At 23.0% G+C, this 16,890-nt stretch overlaps 4 protein-coding genes across 4 annotated transcripts; 2 read left to right on the top strand and 2 right to left on the bottom strand. All coding sequences in view use genetic code 6, as the record gives it.

The window, feature by feature from the left end:
* Positions 1–137: 137 nt before the first annotated feature.
* Positions 138–2,717, bottom strand: TTHERM_00141040 (eukaryotic-type carbonate dehydratase; the record flags this gene model as incomplete). Its single annotated transcript, XM_001011041.3, has 7 exons — positions 138–341; positions 402–617; positions 838–1,895; positions 1,979–2,086; positions 2,138–2,270; positions 2,351–2,514; positions 2,618–2,717. 7 exons carry the CDS (start codon positions 2,715–2,717, stop codon positions 138–140), a joined length of 1,983 nt encoding a protein of 660 aa, XP_001011041.1.
* Positions 2,718–4,449: 1,732 nt separating this feature from the next.
* Positions 4,450–11,480, bottom strand: TTHERM_00141020 (hypothetical protein; the record flags this gene model as incomplete). The annotated part of the gene is made up of 6 exons (XM_001011039.2): positions 10,683–11,480; positions 9,969–10,505; positions 8,788–9,915; positions 6,926–8,717; positions 6,017–6,071; positions 4,450–5,311 (listed from the first exon to the last, which is right to left on the bottom strand). Exons 1-6 carry the CDS (start codon positions 11,424–11,426, stop codon positions 4,450–4,452), a joined length of 5,118 nt encoding a protein of 1,705 aa, XP_001011039.2. The 5' UTR covers positions 11,427–11,480.
* Positions 11,481–12,393: 913 nt separating this feature from the next.
* Positions 12,394–13,625, top strand: TTHERM_00141010 (S-isoprenylcysteine O-methyltransferase; the record flags this gene model as incomplete). Its single annotated transcript, XM_001011038.3, has 5 exons — positions 12,394–12,594; positions 12,662–12,875; positions 12,978–13,084; positions 13,154–13,437; positions 13,493–13,625. 5 exons carry the CDS (start codon positions 12,394–12,396, stop codon positions 13,623–13,625), a joined length of 939 nt encoding a protein of 312 aa, XP_001011038.3.
* A 430-nt stretch (positions 13,626–14,055) lies between these two features.
* On the top strand, positions 14,056–16,635 carry TTHERM_000141009 (hypothetical protein; the record flags this gene model as incomplete). The annotated part of the gene is made up of 3 exons (XM_012796334.1): positions 14,056–14,386; positions 14,471–14,856; positions 15,052–16,635. Exons 1-3 carry the CDS (start codon positions 14,122–14,124, stop codon positions 16,633–16,635), a joined length of 2,235 nt encoding a protein of 744 aa, XP_012651788.1. The 5' UTR covers positions 14,056–14,121.
* Positions 16,636–16,890: the final 255 nt, after the last annotated feature.

The following is a 16,890-nucleotide window of genomic DNA, read 5'->3' as shown; positions in this document are numbered from 1 at the left end:
ATTTTACTGACAATATTTTGAATCTGCACATGTAGTAAAATAAAATAAAATTGATTCGCTTTATTTTAAAAATATCCATACACACATATTTTAATTTAGAATTATTAAAATTTTAAAATAGAAATGACATATTATTTTCATTTAACAAATATTTCTCTTCCATTAATATCGTGAGTTCCTCTAACATTATGTTTTAAACCTAGTAACGATCTTAAATTATCTAACTATATTTTATTTATCTATACGTGATCTCTGCTTATAATCCAAGTTACACCTTCTGTGCAAGGAGGATGAGTAAATGATCCTTCGTATCTATAAAAGCTTTCTAACGAATCTGTCAACTTTTATTGATGTAAAAAATCATATAAATATTGTATGAATAAAATAAATAAAAAGATTACAATATCTAATGAAACCAACCTAGGCTATAATTAAACCTTTTCATCTATCTTTTAGAATTTTGAAAATTCAAGTCCTGAAATACCCATAGCTTCCAAGAAAGGGTTAGTTTGAGTATCTGAGAGATCTCCCAAAATACTAACTATCAGCTTTTATCCATATAAACTTACATGTTCAATCTAGAATTCTATATCAGCTCTTTTGTTGTCTGCACCAAACTATTTATTATTTAAATTAAATAAATCATTTTTAAAATATATAATTTATATAAAAACATATTTAGATTTTATTCAAATCAACCATATTATTTATTTAGAAGCTTTATGTATTTAAATTATATAATTTTAAAACTTCTTTATCAGTGCTTTGTGAACTAATTTTATATTATTGAAGCTTTTAAAATTTTGTTGTTAATTTTTTAAATGCCTATTTATTTACTGTGTGTTCAGAAGGGAAGTGGAAGTGAATAAAGTTAGCATCGTAAAGGTGCTCTTAAAACTCAATGGTACCAAACAAACCTCCTAGAGTTAGTTTAATGTTATCATTGAAGAGCCATGGATCTTAGTTAAGCTAGTTGTAGTATACATTAATTTCTCCGTCCTCTAAAACCATGAGAGATTGAGGATCGATATTTATTGGACTCTGCTATTTTCCTTCTTAGCATAATTATGGCCAAGAATCTATAGAAAAAATAGGAATTTAGTCCCATTCTCCATCTTTATTGTAAGCATAATGTTCTGGTCCTTCATTTTTTTATTTTATTTTTTCAACAACTTCTTCTTTTTTTTAACTTGTTTAATTATCACTAGCAGCTTTTACAGTTTCTTTCTTGTCTTAACGACCTTTTACTGTCTTTTTATGTACTAAAATAGCAGAATTAGTAGATTATTATTATGATTACTCTTCATTCTTTTCTACTTTTTCATCTTTATCTGGCTAGCTCTATTCATTATTTTTATCAGGTACATATTCTTATTTATTATTAGTTTCATCAATTTTATCTTATCTAGCTTTTTAATCATCTCTAAGTTTTTCAAAGATGATCTCTTCAATTTCTACTTATTCTTTCATCTTATTTAGATCAGGTTTTTCTTTCTAAATAACTATATAATCTGTGTCCTTAATAAATTTAGCTGAAGGCTCTGAATCATGACCATATACAAACGGATCATAAATAGTACTATCCCCTAAAAGTATAAAGCTGTCTTTTATTTTATTTAGCAAATTAACTTATTGCTGATTATACTAATCATGTAAATTTTAGTCAGTTGAATTCAATTCTTCCAACTAATCTTCTTGCTGTTCTTATTCATCTTTTTTTTCTTCTTCTTTCTCAATATTGAAGTTTATAAAAATCTCCTGTTTCTTTTTTTATGTGTCACGACCCTGGTATGATAGAGATGTAGGAAAGTCACTTAGTTAAGCTTAAGTAAGCTTCAAAGTATCATATCCTATTAACCAAATAGTAGGCTCGCAAGGAGGCATAGTATCAGAACCTATATTCAATTTGAAGAAATTACAATTTAAACGTTTTTAAAGGTCATATCAAATTGAAAAAGATTGTTATATTATTTATTACCTTTGTATATGAAGAATTTATTTTTAGATGGTAGAACATGCTACAAATTAAACGCTTAAGGTATTTCAAAGTTCTAATTTTGTTATAGATTTCTTAAAACTCCTCTGCCTAAATGTTAAAATAAAATTATTTTTATATTTATGTTGAAAAGAATTATACCAAAACCAAGTCTATTGAGAAAGTCACTTTCTTCTCCATAGCTGAAAAGGAAAGCCATATTTAGTTTTGATTGAGATGCTGATACAAATTTAACTTGCATTTCAAGAGGAAAGAAAGTTTGTGAGTTTCCTACCTTTTTGTTTGATATTAAATTAATTATAAAAAATTCAGAAAAATTATTTTAAATAGCATAGTAGTATATTAGATTATTACTGAATGCTCAGAAGGACTTTTAAAGGCTATTTCATAGCTTGAAAATATGGTAGAATCTTAAGATATATAACCAAAGTCTCCCTTTATTACAAGCTCATTGTTAACGTTTTATAGATAACTCTATCCGCTATCAATTTATCTAAAAATAATATCTAAATCCATGCCTTTTATGATATTTTTTTGATGAGTTAAATAAAATGAATAAAACAAATTTCTAAACAATATCTTTGAAATTATGAATCTAAAAATTAAATAATAAATGTCTACTCATAAAGCTAAAAGGTCCATTAATATTAATAGGACTCTGCATAGCAGAAGCATCTATGCAAAATCCAGTCCATTTGATAGGAGCTTCGTCAGTAGTCATTTATATTTTAGATTTAGCGCACAAAATTTGGGAAATAAACAGTACAACTAGCTTATATTTTAATAAATAAAAAACATTTTATTTATATAAATTAATTTATTTAGAACTTAAAATCATACTGAAACTGTTAAAATGATATTCCTGTTTATAACCATGTTCTAATTATTTTATTTTAATTCTATGTAAATTATACCACTATTTCTTATTAATAAATGACTATGTTAATTAATCTATTAGTTTGAAATACTATTTTGCTTATCAATCAATAATTGTAAAAAATTGACCTTCTTAATTTTCTAATTTTTTTGAAGATCTATTTTTCTATTATTTTTTAATCCGTTTTTAACAAATTGTTTTTTTTACTAATTAATCAAATCAATAAGTAATGTAATCATTCATTTTTGAATGAAGCCTTAAAATCTATTCAAGTTTTTCATCTCATTTAATATGAGAAATGAAATTTAATTATGATATTTTTTTTTTTGGTTGAATTCAATATTAATTTTTTTTCTAGCCAAAGTTTTCTTATGTGTAAATTACTCATATATAATTTATTCTAAAAAATGTATCAAATGAAATTTCAAAATACCAAATTTAATAATTAATTCAATAGGTAAATTAATTATGTAAATATAAGTATAATTAAATTCCAATTATTTAATATAACTAATTTATTTATTTATGTTAACAATTAATACCTTTATGTATGTAGAACTTAAACCAGGATTTTCATTGAAAATCTAATAAGAGAGTAGATTTTTGAAATTTCCTTAAATGTAATAAAAAGTTTATTTTTGTTAATTAAGATTGATATTGATTTAAAGTAGAAATAGAAGCTCCTATAAAAAGAATTTGATTCTTTTTTCATAAGAATTATAAAAAATATAAAATAAGAAAAGTAATTTACTCTTATTAGACAAAAGCTAAATAAAAAATAAATATGAAATAAAAAAGTAGAATAAAAGTGAAATTAAGTTAATTAGTTAAAGAAAGGTACTTTTAAACATAGAAATAAAGAGTGTGAGACATGAGATAAGAATGGTATTAAATTATATTAATTATTTTGTTATTAGGATTGTTTTTAAATAGGATGTGTCTGAAGTAGGACTTTCATCTACTTCATTAATTGAAAAAGTGATTTGTTAATTTTAAATAGGTTTTGTAAATTTTTATTATCACCATTAGAAGGCTTATGATTTTTAGGTAGTAAAAGTAATAAGTAACATATTAGATAACTGTTTTCAGTCATATTAATGAGGATTTTATTAATTTAATTTTATATAGCATTGATTATTTTATTGCTTTGTATATGATGTTGATATTGCTAAATTATTCTAGCTAAAATCCCACAAAAAAGTGAGAATAAATAAATTTTATAGATAATCTAATCAAGCTTTAAAAGAATAAAATAATTTATTGCTAAATTAATATGAGAATTTAAATTTTTTATTGTAGATTTTATTGCGAAGTAGATTGACTTGACTTATTTATTTATTTTTTAATTAATTTGTTATTGATTAATCTTATTTTATTATATTTGCTTTGACTATAAATTAATGTTTTTTTAAATATCCAAAAAGTTTTTTATGCAATCAATCATCAAGCTCTATTTAGAAAACAAATAATTGCATTGTAAATCTAATCCAATATTTATTCACTAAATTGATTTAGTTAATTTAATAGAATTATAAATTTTATATAAAGATATTTATTATATTTTAAACGGTCTTCATCAAGGCTATTTGATTTCTATTGTTTTGTCATATTAACCAATATTTTCTTGAAAAGATTTGTCTTTTATAGTGTATTACTTTAAGCTTTAGATTTCAATAGTTTTTTCAATTTCTTTTTCACCTTCACCGCTTAATAATTTTTCATCTTCTTCTACCTCTGGTAAACTTTCTATGTACTCCTCCTTTTCAATTTCATTTGTTTGATTATACTTAATGGCTCTGTTTTCGTGTTACAAATTACTTTTTTCCATAGGAGAAGACATTTGATCTGAAAAATTATTTTATTTTCGTAGCTGAATTTCTTTTTCTTACTCTTTAAGTTTACTTGATTTTTTAAAGCAAGTAAAACTATTTGGATATACTATTCCTTCTAAGAAAGAGCTAATATATTTAAGATGAGTTCTTTTACTTTCTTGATTGCGAACTTTTGAATAAAATATAGCAGGGCAAGAGGAATTGCTGAAAAATTCAAATTGAATTTCTCTAAAAAGCTTCAAATACTCATAATTTGGAGTTGATTCATTGTAAATCCACAGATTCCTACACTATTAAAAGTTATCCATTTTTTAGCCTAGAGCCCATTTCTTAAATTTTTCGATTTCTTCATCTCCGTTTTCATAATCTTAAAAATACTATGCCATCATATTTTTAGAGATTTTGCTACGTTAAAGGAATCTTAGCATTGTTTAGTTTAAGTTTCTCAACAAATTTTTTGTGCACTCAACGTCTGTGGGTTTGCTTGTATCAGGTTTTTTATGTTTCTCCTTTTATTCATTTACTTGCATAATTTTATCAAAGTTTTCTGTTTGCCCAACTTGCATAGCATACAAAAGAATTTCTTAAGCTTTGGATATTTTGTTTCTTAAGAAAATAAAAATAAAAATAATGCTTATAAAAGCTAAATATAAAATCAAGATTTTTAAAAAAATTTTTTGTTCATTTTTTAATCACTATTCATTAAATTTAGAAAATTAATTAATTATTATTATTTTTTTTGAGAGGAATTTGATTTTAAAATAAATAAAAAGTCTTTTGATTGAAACTAGTTAGCTTAAATTATTCAATATTTTTGTATTTTTAAAGTTAAATTTTAAAAATATTTTAACTTTTCCTAGCTATTTTTTGAAATAACATCATATATATTCAATAGAAACTGTTTGATAATAATCTTGTAAAATATTTGCTATACTTTTATCTTGGAAAAGCTTTATAAAATTTTGTAGACTTTAAAACAAACTGATAAATTCTGTTAATTTCAATTGAGTGACGATATTTTTAATGGTTTATTTTTCAAATAATTCTTTATTTTCAAAATTTTTAATTATAGATAAAATAGAAGAAACTCATCTATTTTAAGGTAACTAAGTAAAGAAGTGATCAAAATATTTACCAAGATTTCAATAAATATCGACTTTACTTTATTTATATTAAACTTAAATCTGGTATCAATAATTACTTATAAATTTTTCCAATCAAATTCTTAATAAAAATTAATTAATACGAGAAAATAAGAAATGAGTTAAATTTATACGAGAAAATAAGAAAATAAAAATTAATTAATTTTACTCTTATGCAGCATTTTGCTAGTCTAACCCTCCGCTTAAAGATGAATATTCTAATCCTTTTAATTATTTTTTTTAGAATGGTTAATAAATTTACAAAAATATAAAATATAAAGATAGATAAATAAATAAATTCTCATGTTTTCAAAAAATAAATATTAATTAATCAATTAATTAATTAATTTTGACTTGTCTAATCTTTTTTGATTTTTGATTTATTTATTTTCAAAATTAGATTAAATTTCACCATACAAAAAATCAAAATCTAATGTAAATTAAATAACTAACTAACTAATAAGCTAACTATCTGATTTTAAAATAAGAAACTTAGAGAGTACTTAATAATATTAATTAATATATTAATTATATCTATAAAGATAGTATCTCCAAATTAATGCACTATTAAAGAAAGCTGCTTTATCGAAGGGATCAATATAATATTAATTGCTCTCACTTGCTTATTAATCTACCTTTTTTTCTAATAAAAACTTAAATTTGAAAAGTGTGATTATTTGCTATTTTTGTATAAATTTTCATTTGTTCGCTTATTTAAGCGCAAGTGCAAATGGTATTGTATCCCTCCTCAATCTAATATGGAAATTTGATTGATTTATTAAAATAAATGAATATGTATAAAAAATAGATAAATTGATAAACAAGATTATTTCAATTTTAATGCTTAATTTTTCTTTTTTAATTAGATAGTTGTTTCTATTAGATCATATGAAAAATGAATTAAGAATTTTGAGATTAAAGTAGGTAAGTAAGTAAGTAAGTAATTTTTACTAAACTAATGCATTTTATTTATTTACAAAAGATTTTATTGTTTTGGTGATTTAATCATTAATCAATTAATTAACAAAAGTTACACAGTTTTTTAAATATTAACTTTATAATTTTCATTTATGTCTACCTCCAAGTTTTGTGTCTTTTTCTGTTGAAAGTTAGTTTTCTGGAAATTAATTTCCATAAATTAAACAAGGTCCATTAGCAGTTTGTATAGTTTAAGGTACATACGGGTATCCTCTTTATGCCATTTGAAGTGCATATCCTTATTAATTCATATAGTTTGCCATATCGTAACCCATAGAAAATTGGTTTTGTTAATGAAATTGAGAACTATTTGGTGGTTATAATTAAATTGGCCCTTAATTAATAAATTACTTGTATTAAATAGGAGCTTATTGTATGGGTTATTACTTTTTCTGATTCTATTGCAACATTTGTTAATTACTACTTTAAATTTTACTATTTACATTAGGAGGTTAAAGTGATTCACTTGAACTAATATCACAAGCATTATTATTTGTACTAATATTTTTATTTGCGCTAGAATTGTTCCTATCTTTTTACTAGCCATTATCTCTTTTACCAATATCTTTAGATCTATACTACTATTGCTGGTTTAACATATAATATTCTTCATTACTATCCTTTCCATGGAATGATAGCTCCTCTTACTATGGAATTCCTTGTAATTAGTTAGCTAAATGTGGTTAAACTGACTAATATGGAAAATAGGGAGCATAATAGGGTTAATGCGGTAGAGGGGGCTAGGGATATTAGTGTATATATTGAGGCAAATGGGGAGGAATGCCTTGAGAGATAGTACCTTAAAGGCCGCTTTGAGGGAGGGGTTAAAATTAATAAGATATGATAGATCCCTCAGGAAATAAGTGAGATTAGTGATGCATGTTATATGGAACTCTAGGTTACTTTTGCTAATTGAATTATCTATTATTAGAATCTTCATCGTCTGAGATACTTACCTGCTAAATCTACTGAGGAGTCTGTTACTTTTTATATTTCTATTACTGTTAGTTATTAATTTATTGCTAAATGAGAAGCTATGGATGCTAATATTGCAAATCTATGTGTTATTATTGCCTTTTACTTTAATTTTATTATTGAATAAGGAACTATTATCTGTTTGATGTTTCTTATACGTCAGAGTCATCTTCTAAGTCTATTGTTTGTTACTTCATAATTATATTTTTCTCTTATTATATGTCACTTCCTTATTTAAATTTATTCTGTGGATTTTATGTTATTTCAATACTTGAGCTATTCTGATTATTATTATTATTAGTTTTATCCATTTTCCTGATTTCTATTTCTTAGTGCTTTTATTGAGGTAGCTTACCATCCGAATCAATAGTAATATAAGGATCTTTACCTCCTTTCTATTTCTGCTCATCATCACTGCTTTCTAAGTCAATTATGTCCACTTATTTTTACTATTATGGAGCATTTTTAGGTACATTTTTACGTGAATCTTAAATATTTATCAGTGAAACGTTTTATGAAAATTATTTGACCCTTTATTCCATCATTTTTTAATTTTATATTTGCTGCTCTAATTATTATTATTATTATTTAGCTTACTCTTATTTTTATTATTCTACACTTTACTTATTTTCGATAGGTTAAGCTTTTTTCTAGTTGCTGTTGTTTTTTGTTTTGCTTTCTTTAATCTTTTACTCCTACTTCTGTTAAGTATTTGGCTTGGATAATTTATCTTGCTAACTATTTTATTGTAATGAAAGACTCTTACTATTTTATCTGTTTGTTGGAAAGGCTTGGTCTTTTTAAGCAGAATTTATCTCACTTTGAACTAATTTACTTTTTTGGATAGAACTTTTTGCTGACTCTGAAGGCTATTAGCTAGTCTAAGCAATATTAGAGTTTTGGCTTGGCTATATATACTAATAAAAAAATAAAATTATTTGATGAAGTGGTTTATATATAAAAGTTGAAGAAAAAAAAAATATATACCTTTTAGATATCATCATTTTTTATATTTGCACTTTTAGTTTCAATACCCCACTTAATATCTTCCTTTTATTTACGTAATGCTTACGACTTTTGATCACCTTGCTTGTAAGTTGCATGATTATTTTATTTCAAATAAGTGTTTTGATAGGATTGAGTATCTTGCTAATTTTTTTAATCTTCTTACTTCTTCTCTAAAATATCTTATAAATATTTCTACTTCCTTGTAAAAAATTCTAAAGAGTATAAGTTTATTATTTCTTAAGGATCTATTTCGGTAGAATCTATTTCTTCAGCTTCATTAATAATTTATGATGTTTTATTTTCTTATTTATTTCCTTATGCTAGTTGAATGGTGCTATTTTTAGTATTTTCATCATTATCATCATCTTCTAATTAAATAATATCCTTTGGTTTTTAACTTTTTTCCTAAACTTCAAATTCTTTTAGTTATTAAACATTTTGTTTATTTTCTTAAATTTCTACTTCCTATTTTTCAGGCAAGTGCTAACCATTTTGATCATTTAGTATTTGATTTGTATTAGCACACTCATCTTCATTAGCTCCATCAGATATTTCAATACAAACCTACTTCTTTTCATTCTAGTTCATATCTTTGTTATTACAATTTTCTTGTTCAATTTCCATTTATTCTTCTTCACCTTAAATAGCTCTATTTTTTACACTATTGCTTTAATTTTCTTAATTTTCGACCTACATTTCACTATTCTCTAACTATTTGCTATCACAATTATTTTTTAAGCTATCAATTTAATTTGGAATCAAATCTTTATCTTATTTTATTTAATCAGTGCTATTTTGATCATCTCTTTGGAAATCATTTTTTAAAACGATTGTTTAACTCTCCTCTTCTCTATCATTCTTCAATTATTTTACAAATTCAATATTTGTTTAAGAGTCTTCAATTAATAAATCTTTTAAATTATCCTATTCTTACTAAGCTAGGTTCTTGTCAAATCCCTCATTATTTTTCTCAATACTTGAATTCATTTAATTTTCAACCTAATTAATGCTTTGAATATTTATTTTATCTTCTGTCTAGCCTTTATCGCATTGAATTTCTATTTCATTCTTTTATATGTTTTCTTCTTTTTCTTCCTATTCTATCACCTAAAAATAATATTATAAATGTTAAAATAATATAATAAAGTATATTATTTTACTTGACTTTGAATAGCTGCCTATTCCTATTCTTCATTTACTTATTTATTTTCTACTAATTAACAAGTATCAAATTTCTCATTTACTATTTAGCTTTATTCAACATTATTTTCTAAATCTTTCTAATCACTATTTAAAATTATTATTTAATTTATTTCTTATGCTTATTATCTTAGAGAAATATTGTCATCATTATTTTAATCCTATACTGTGCATATTTCTTTTGAAAGATTACTTGCATTAGTCTGATCATTTTTACTTTCAATATTATCTTGCTTAATTTTAACATCATCTCTTTCAGTTTCCATCTCATCTTTTTTACTGTCAATTTCAACATTTTTACTATCTAGTTCATCCTTTTTATTTTCAACATAGTCCTTTTAACTATCAGTAACATCTGCTTTATCTTCTTATGGCTTTACTTATTCTTAAATATTTTATCCTTAATGAGTATCAACAAACTTTTAGTTTATCTTTTCCTAACTACTTTTTAAACTAAAATTTTATTCATTATTAATTGCCTAGAGTGCGTCTACAGTCTATCATTTTATAAAAGAAAATTATAAATTTAATGTAAAAAATTTTTGAAAGATTATTAAAAATTTTGATCAAATAAACAACAACTCTTTTGCTCGAGCTGCTTTTGATTAAATTTTTTTTCCAAAATTTTATAATGCCCCCGTTTATTTAATAATATCTAATTATAAATTAATTACACTTTCTTTTTAATTTTCTTCTTGCTCTTTTTCCTTTACTTTAGCTAAGCTTAAGATTATTGATCCTTCCCCTTATTTTTAAATAGGTTAGGATTCATTTTATAATTATTTGCAATCTAAATTTTCTTATTATAAAGAGCTGATACTTTCTTAGTTTGATTTACATATATCACCATCATTATTACTCAATTATTAAAGCATTTCTGAATTATTTTAGGGATTCATCCAATCTGACTTTACTTTTTTATAAATTATCTCTTCAATATTTTCTTGATCACAGATCTCAATAAATTTTCTTTTATCATTCGATTATTCTAAATCAATTTTTTTTTGTTCATTATTTGAGTCCGGTTTTTCATTCTTTTGTATGAGATTTTCTACCTATAAAATTTATTTTTCCTCTTTCTGTCCTAGTTTTTTAACTTTTGATATTGGATTACTTTCACTCTTAAAATCGCTAGAAATACTAGATTAAGAGGAGAAGCTTTAAGGGTAATTCTTTTAAAAGTACTAATCTTGCAATGTTAAATCAATCTTTTTAATTAATTCTGTCATTTATGATTTAGAATTAAAATATTGATCTATTTCGTATGCTGAAGATTATGGAGTGAGAACTTGCTCTTGGCATTCTGGAGAATTCTACATAATCATGAAAAGCATTAAACTATTTTATAATTATCTATTTTTTTCCTTTATGAAGTACTTCGAAAGTCTTTTTACATACTATTTATTTAAATCATCCATTTTCTCTCTCTTTAAAGTACTTTTAAATTATTATTTTTTTTTTTTAATTATTTTTGTTGTAAATAGTTCTCTAATTCGATTATTTAATATTTAGAGAATTTTTTTTGTCTTTCTTCATAAATACCATCAAAAATTTTAATTTTAAAATTAAAATTTTTATGTTAAATACGATATAATGAAATAAGAAAAAATATTTTTATGTACTTTATAATAAAATATAAAATTAAATAACAATTACTATTTAAAAAAATAAAAAAATTGAAGATCTTATGAATAGCTATTTAAATAAAAAATAATTTTATAGTTGAAAAGTAATGAATGTTTAATAGCTCGAATAATATCTAATACATAGTGTGTGCATCATCTCTTCCTAAAAAAATAATTCTTGAAAAATCTAAGATAATAAAAATAACAAAACACTTCAAATATATAATAAAATTATATTTCACTCTATTAATTTTATTTTATTTTTTTAAATTCCTATTAAATTTTCTAATGTGCAAAGTTAATATTTTCAAAATATAAAGACCTCTTCATCCAAAAAAAATAATTCTTGAATCAAAGATAATAAAAATAGCAAAACACTTCTCAAATAGTAAAAATTCATTTTATATTATAAAATTATATTTCTCTCAATTAATTTCTTCTTAAATTTTCTAGTGTGGATAGTAAATATTTTAAAAATATAAAGGTCATAAAAATTATATAAAAATAATAAAAAAATGATATATTAAATATGTATTTAGTCTCTTGAATTGTTTCTCTAATTAAGTGTTAATTAGAGAAAATAAATTTTGATTAATACCATCAAGATGATTATTTATATTGAAATTACCTTCAATATAATTTTTCGATATATTTCATAGATCTTTTGTTCTAAAAAGAATCTCTAATAGAAATTGAATAAAATATAATAAGCAACTTAAGTATCTTTAGAGGAAACCAAAATAAGAAAGAAAAATAAAAAATGGAAGTTAATAAAGAGACTAAAAAAGTATTGAATTAGGCATCTTAAACAGCATCTTGCGTAGTTATAATAGCTTATTTTATTGGTTTAGTTTTACCCAACTTTATCAATCAATTCTAGCTATCAATAATTAATTATGCAATATCTACTATAATAGGAATTATATTATTCTACTGTTTCTTTTATTTGTTTGAAAACTCTGTAAAATACTTAATTGCCCAAAATTAAAAAAACACTGATTTATATTTATTCTATTATATACTAAAAGTTTAGTAGAATGTATTCTCAAACAAGATATTTTCATTTCTACCTAACTTCTTTCATTTTTGGCTAGATTACTTAGTGGGCTTTTTGTACAATCATTCTTTAGAAAGATTATTTTCTACTGTCATTAAAATTTTTCTTATTAAACAACATTGTATTTCACTTGGGAGAATTTTATTTTGTTTGCTTGAGCCACCCTAAAGATTTGGCTTGGAAAAGTAAATTATACACACACAAATATTTATTATCTAATATATGTTTATAATCAATTACAATAAATAGATTAACTAACTAAATAATTTTTTCAATATTCTCTATAGGTTTTTTGATTAATCATTCACCTGCATATAATATAGCTTTTGTTGTAGCTTTACTAGAATATATCTTAGGAGTCTTCTTTCCTAATTTTATAATATTTTATTTCCATGTAAATAAAATATTTTAATTTAGTTTAAAATGCATTCATTATTTATATCTAATATTTTCAATTAAATAGGATAAGTTTTTCATTATAATGATTGGAGTTTTCTTTAGCATATTTGGTCATTTCATGAGAATTTCAGCTTAATAGACAGCCAAAAGCAATTTCAATCACCTCGTTTAGAATTAAAAAAGTGATGATCATGTTTTAGTAACACATGGAGTTTATTCTTTCTCCAGGCATCCAAGCTATCTCGGATTCTTTTCTTATAGCTTGGGAGGTTAAATTATATTAGGAAATTTATTTTGCTTTTTTGCTTATGCATTTGTCCTTTATAAATTCTTTCTTTATCGTATCGTGTAAAAGAAAAATTTTAAAACTGTGTTTATTTAAGCTTTTTTTTTTATGAAATAGGCAAGAAGAGCATTACTTAGTTAAATTTTTTGGATAATAATACATTGATTATTCTAAAATTGTGCCTATAAGAATTCCATTTATGGAGTATGCTATCCATAAAGTATTTAAATGTGATGATGACGATGATTGATAAAAAGGAATTAAAATATTAATATGAAATTTAATTAAAAAATTTTTTGGATAAATTTCCATTTATTTAACATTAAAATAAAGAAATTATTTAAATAATATATTTTGTTTAACGTATTTATTTTTTGATTATTTATTGTCTAAAAAATAAAGATTTTTTTAATAAAAAAAACTCTTAAATTTTAATTTAATTTAACATAAAATTATTTCTTAATTAATTTAAAATCAGCAATATTTAATTTTAATATTAATTTTTTATGTAAAATTTAGAAAACAAATACTTATCATTAATAAGAATTAATTTTTAGCTTTTTTTCATTCATAAATGCAATTGTCTATTTTGAAAAAAAAAAATATTCGTTAAAAAACCTATTTGAAGAATTAATAATTATAAAAATTGCATAGAAAAATAGATCTTTAATTTATTAATTATAAACTTAAGAAAAAAGCATATTAAATATATTAAACAAAAGTAATTTGCAAAATATTAAAAATTCATGTCTACATTTTTAGGCAACCAAGAAAAGACAGTATATATCGAAGATGTTATTCAACAATAAAAGCCTCAAAAAAATAATATTAGCCCTTATTTGACAGATAAAGATAGGGAAAGAGGATTTTTTCCAAGCTGCCGAACAGATAGATTTGATTGGTAAAAAAATAATGCAATGTTGGATTTAAATACCAACAAGAAGCCTGCTTAATAGTAAGAATAAGACACTCAAGGAAAATGGAATAAGTTGATAATGAAAACAGAAAATGGTATTTTTTTATCTTATCAAAGCAATTCAATATAATTAAAAACAAATTAAATTTTAAACTCTTTTTATATGATTAAAATTTTAGAAAGAGTTTCTAGGAGGTGTATTACTCCTAATTCAAACACATATTAATCCTCGTAAAGAGTTTTGAATCCAAATTTACTTGGAACTCCAAAATTTGAAGGCATTAAGGTTTACAAAAACCAAATTAACGACAACTGGTAAAAAAGAAGACAAGATGGTCATGAAAAAGCTATTGAATTTAAACATTAAAAAAATATTGATTAATATATTCCAAATGAATTTGTCATTCCAAACACAGAAGGCAGAGAAAAAAGAGATTTTAGTCGCTTAGGTAGGACAGAGTTCAGTAATAGAGAATAAATATCATAGATCTTAGTTGATAAATCTTTGAATAACATTTGTGATGATTCTAAAATCAGTAAATCTTTAACTCCTGATCGTTGTTTGGTAAATATAAAAATAATAAAATTACATAATAATTATTATAAATTGATTAAGCTAATAAATTAATTTTAAAAATATTAAATAAAATTTATTTGCTTTCATATAAACTAATTTAAAATTAAATATTTCTTGCTTTAAATTGATTTATTTTTTTAATATATTAAAAATGTTATTAATTTGTTGTGTTAAATTTAATAGTATTAAAAAACTCACTTAAAATCTGGTCTAATCCCAACTGAAGAGAGGAATGAAATGCAAAGAATTAATAGAAGTAAAAGTTAAAAATAATAAGGAGGTTAAATAAAATATCTTTTAACAGACAACTCATCTATAATAAGTAATAATACTAATAACACTCATAACACATGCAGTGTTGAAAAAATCAGTAAAAAGTATGTAAATAAATAGCTAAAGCACAAAATTAATGAAGAAAGCAAAGATTTTTGGAAAGACATGACTTAAAATGATGTTTGGAAAGAAGAAATTTAACTTCGAAATGAATTTAAGTATGGAAGAAACTGTACAAGAGAGTATATTTTGTAAGAGAATCCCATGTTTAAAGAAGGTTCCGCTCAATCTTATTTAGACTTTATTTCTGAAACTAATTTGAAAACTGACTTGCAAAGAAAAAAATAAAATACTGTTAAAACTACTCAATAGAGACCTGCATGCTCTAAGAGTCCTCAAAATAAGTTTTAAGATAATATATTAACTAATACATCTTCAGCTAATTACTCTCAAAAAGATTTAATAGTCGAAAATCGTGTTAATTCGAAATCCCCATTCAAGAATTCTTAAAAAGAAAAAAGTGAAATTCATTCAGTTTTATCCTATAGGACATGTGATAATAATTAATAAAAACAATCCTTAAATTATAAATTATAAAGCGAATATTCTAAATCTCCTAGCTCAAAATTTAATACAAATGTCTTGAGAAACAGCATAAAAGAAAATTTAACTTATTCAAAATCCCCTGCAAGAAACTCATTCTTAACAAGAAGTGAAACTCACTCAAACTTAAATTTATACAAATAAAATTAGCATAATAAATAGGTTTCATAGCTTTCTAAATCTCCAAGTGCAAGAATAATAACTAATCAAGAATATCCTAAACTTTAATCTAAATCTCCTTCTAGATATCAATCTAATAATACTTATAGTAAAATATATTCGTCTAATAACTCCAACAACTAGTAAAAAAATTAGAGGATTAACAACGAGTAATAAAACGCAAGACAAAATTCAAAATCACCTTCTTAAGTTAGTTAAAGAGCACCTCTATCCTAAGTAAATAACAACTCGAATAAACAAATATATTAAAACAGACCAAGATAGTAAAATCAATAAAATGATGATAATACTTCTATTAAAAGCATAGTCTAGAATTTATTCTAAGAAAAGTCTAATTACCAAAACCAATAAAATAGAACTCAGAAAGATAATAATGACAATTTTTCTATCCTTTCTTACAGTGTGAGTTAAATTGGAGGATGCTCTAAGGAATAGCAATCTCCCATAAAAAAATATGGAAATAAATCTTGTTTAAATGAAGGAATTTTATTTTATGAAGATTCTTCAGTCATATCTCACATATCAAAATTAAATAAAAGCTAGGTTAGCTAAATAACAACTTAAAACAAAAAAATAATAAATTAAAACTAAGATAAAGAAAATGTTTAATTTGCTTCATAAACGGTCAAAAAACAAAGAGAAATGAGCAAGAGTCCAAGGTCTAGTAAAATTGGCAGTTCTCAAGTAGGTTCATTATTAAAGCATTTTTGAAATTCTTAGATTGATTATAATATAATAAAATTTAATTAGAGTATGTAAATAATTTGTAATATAAATATATATATTATTATTAAATTAAATTAAATTCAATAAAAACTTTATTTCATTGTCTACATTTTTACTAAATAAAATAAATTATAATTCCTTAAAATATATTCTTTTACAAGGTTATTTTCTATTAACTCTAGTTTTATTACCTGTTTAAAGTCAAAAATATTAATTTGAAAGTTGTCAAATATAATTTTT

The sequence above is a fragment of the Tetrahymena thermophila genome (genome assembly GCF_000189635.1).
Source record: "Tetrahymena thermophila SB210 genomic scaffold scf_8254747, whole genome shotgun sequence".
In the NCBI taxonomy this organism is placed as follows: Eukaryota; Ciliophora; class Oligohymenophorea; order Hymenostomatida; family Tetrahymenidae; genus Tetrahymena; species Tetrahymena thermophila.
This window is presented reverse-complemented; position numbering and strand designations above follow the sequence as displayed.